The sequence below is a fragment of the Poecilia formosa genome, unplaced genomic scaffold (genome assembly GCF_000485575.1).
Source record: "Poecilia formosa unplaced genomic scaffold, Poecilia_formosa-5.1.2 Scaffold10, whole genome shotgun sequence".
Classification (NCBI taxonomy): Eukaryota; Metazoa; Chordata; class Actinopteri; order Cyprinodontiformes; family Poeciliidae; genus Poecilia; species Poecilia formosa.
The window spans coordinates 4010674-4013377 of record NW_006799949.1 but is presented as its reverse complement, the minus strand read 5'-3'; the positions used below and the strand labels follow the sequence as shown (position 1 = coordinate 4013377).

Genomic DNA, 2704 nt, shown 5'->3' with positions numbered 1-2704 from the left:
GCTTTGGGGTCACCTGGACTTGAGAAAGCACAATACAAGTATAGGAGTTTAGCACTTATGGTTAAAACAAAAACCCCAAAAAACTTTTACCATAAGTTTTTGCATATTTGTTTCAGTTTAATAATGTCTCATGGAGCCCCAATGGCTTCTTTACATTCCCAAAACATTAGCAAAGTTTGCTGGTCCCTAAGGCTGTCCCTGCTGCAGGTGCTACTTTGACCACAGTCCCCCTTGGTAAAAGGTACTTCCCAGATTTCTCATCCAAGAAAAAAAATGTCCAGAGTTTTCCTTCGGGATAAGTGCCTTTACGTCACTAGACTCCATTTCTACAAATGCTCGGACTCTTCATTTCCTTACGGAGGGATAAATAGGGGGTGGTTCACAAGTCGATATCTTTAATTGCTCCTGGGTTGTATCAATACCTACCGGTTTTACTGCTCCATCACGAGCCACTGGGAACGGGTTGCCCGGGAAACGGCCGCATGGCAACAGGATCAGAGCCTGGGGGTTGTCTGCTTCTAGGTCTGCTCCCATTTTACATCGCATTTCCTCACTAGATGGTGTGCAAGCCACTGGAGAGAACACTTCCCCACACAGCGAGCTGTACATCCAGCTAAACAAACCTGGGAAACTATAAACCACGGAGCGTTTCTTCACGGGGTTCCGAGGCGGAAAAGTCTGGAGTTAAAGCCGTCTGTCGCTTTTCTCTTTCTTAAAAAAAAAAGAAGAAAAAAAAAAAGAAGACGACGAAGAAGAAGCTTTTTTGGGCAACAACTTGGGAGAGGAAAAAAAGCGACCGCAAAACAGCTGTGATGGACATAATGATTGCGGTGCAGGATGCTTGTGTCTCTGGTCAGTGGCTTACTGCGATCATTTTCAGCCTGTGCTGCTTTCTGCCGTCCTGTTTGCCAGCCGGACAAACTGTGGACTATTCTTCGGTGGAGAATGTAGTGAGCAGACAAGGCGACACGGCTCTGCTGAGGTAAAACAAGCCAACACAACTTCACTTTCTCCCGCTCTTACTCTCATCCCTTTCTGCAAAGTTAAACACTCAAAGACGGTAGTCCCTTTCTGGTCATCCATAGATGTCCATTGACTACTTTTTAAGGCATTTGGTACATGCGATATCCAAACAATAGATAGTTTTCCCTCCATCCAGTCGATGTCTTTCCTTGACGGGGGGGTCGTTTGTGCAGCGAGCCCCTTATACAGGACGCTTGCACAAGTGCATGTCGACTGGCTGCTAACAAAGTTTTCATTGATAGTTTCCCTTCGAACACATTAAGCATTGAATAAAGTGGAACAAGAGGGGTCTGGTGTAGTTCTGATTCGCCCAGCCTGAATTACACAGTTCGCCGTGTGCCGTCTGTCTCTTATGTAATTTGATTACATTATGTTTGCCCGATTTCCACCGTTTTGAACGCGACGGCTGCTTTAAAAGGGGACCATGCGAGCTGAGTGTCTGGTTTAGGAGAATACACAGTGATGTCGCAGTTTCAAAACCGAGGCAAGACGAGTGTACGTGTGGCCGCTGCTGATCTGAATCGAGTTATGGCAATGACGCGCTATCTCCCTCATCCTCCCTTTCCTCCAACCATCTATCCCTTCATCCACCTCCCCTTCCCTTCATCACGTAGGCTTCGGTGCCAGCTGCCCAGGTAGCTGCTCATTACGGCTTGAATTAACAGCTCTGGGGTGGGGTTTCGCTCCAGTGCACGCATTTTTTGTGGGCAAGAATTTATTCGAACATAAAAAACAAAACAAACAAAAAAAAAAAACGCCGTCAAACTAATAAAAAACAAATGCAAATAAGTAAATAAGTTCCAAACACACTTTAAAAAACATCTCTTTAATATCATTGTTTTATTTTATGTTTTTAATCTCGTGCCAAAAAGACACAAGTTAACTCAATAAAAAGATGCAAAATCTCTTGGTCTACCAGTAATAAACTGAGAGGACGGGCCTATATTTCAATATAAATTCCGGAGATGTTGACTGAGAGATTCTATGTGTGGTACTGAATACAGAACAGCTAAATCTGCTTGACTTTTAGTCATTGTTGACTCATACTTGATTGTTGAAGCGCAGAGGTGCATCTGTGGCACAGGGTGATCTTTGGCAGCCACACTGAGATGAGTATCACATCACAAAGAGAGTAAATATGTACGCAAAGCTGCAACAAAGTTAAGTTTGAAGCAACATAAGTTCTGCCTATAGTAAGGGTGTGACAGTACACCTCAGTTAACAAGATGCTTCACAGTAATGGGATCATCACTACTTGAAGGGATTTTTTTTAGCAATCTGTTTGGGAATATGCAATTTTCATTTTGTGTTTCACAAAAAGAATAATGGCTTTGTGAATCTCAAATGGTGGTTTAAAAAAAAATCTTAGTACAATGCAGTATTGTCTAGTTTTGGTTTAACAGCTCTTTTAGATTTCCAACTAGTTCAGACAGGAAGCTAATGAAGGGAATGCTAACTCTAGCATTGGTAATGGTTAAAGTTAGCATCTGATTCACTAGCAGCTAACGTAAGTGTCAGCTGCTAATTTTATCCTAACCCTTATATCTCATTTGTTTACTGTCTTACATTTTTTCTTTTGTTTCATTGGGTAAGAAAAAAGTTGATAGACAATTTGAAAGTGGTGTACAATTAACAGCCAGTATTTATGGGGGCTAAGGACAACAACCACCTAAGAATAATT

The 2704-nt window shown here is 42.3% G+C and overlaps 1 protein-coding gene across 3 annotated transcripts in view; it reads left to right on the top strand.

The window, feature by feature from the left end:
• Window positions 1-271: 271 nt before the first annotated feature.
• negr1 (neuronal growth regulator 1) overlaps window positions 272-2704 on the top strand; it is a 280810-nt gene continuing 278377 nt past the window's right edge. Inside the window, exon 1 of one of the 3 annotated variants that reach the window (XM_016665663.1) lies at window positions 272-982. In XM_016665663.1, coding sequence (XP_016521149.1) covers window positions 813-982 — 170 coding nt within the window. In that variant the 5' untranslated portion in view covers window positions 272-812. The remainder of the gene's footprint in view (window positions 983-2704) is intronic. The other 2 variants (XM_016665666.1, XM_007542208.2) reach the window with 2 other exon arrangements.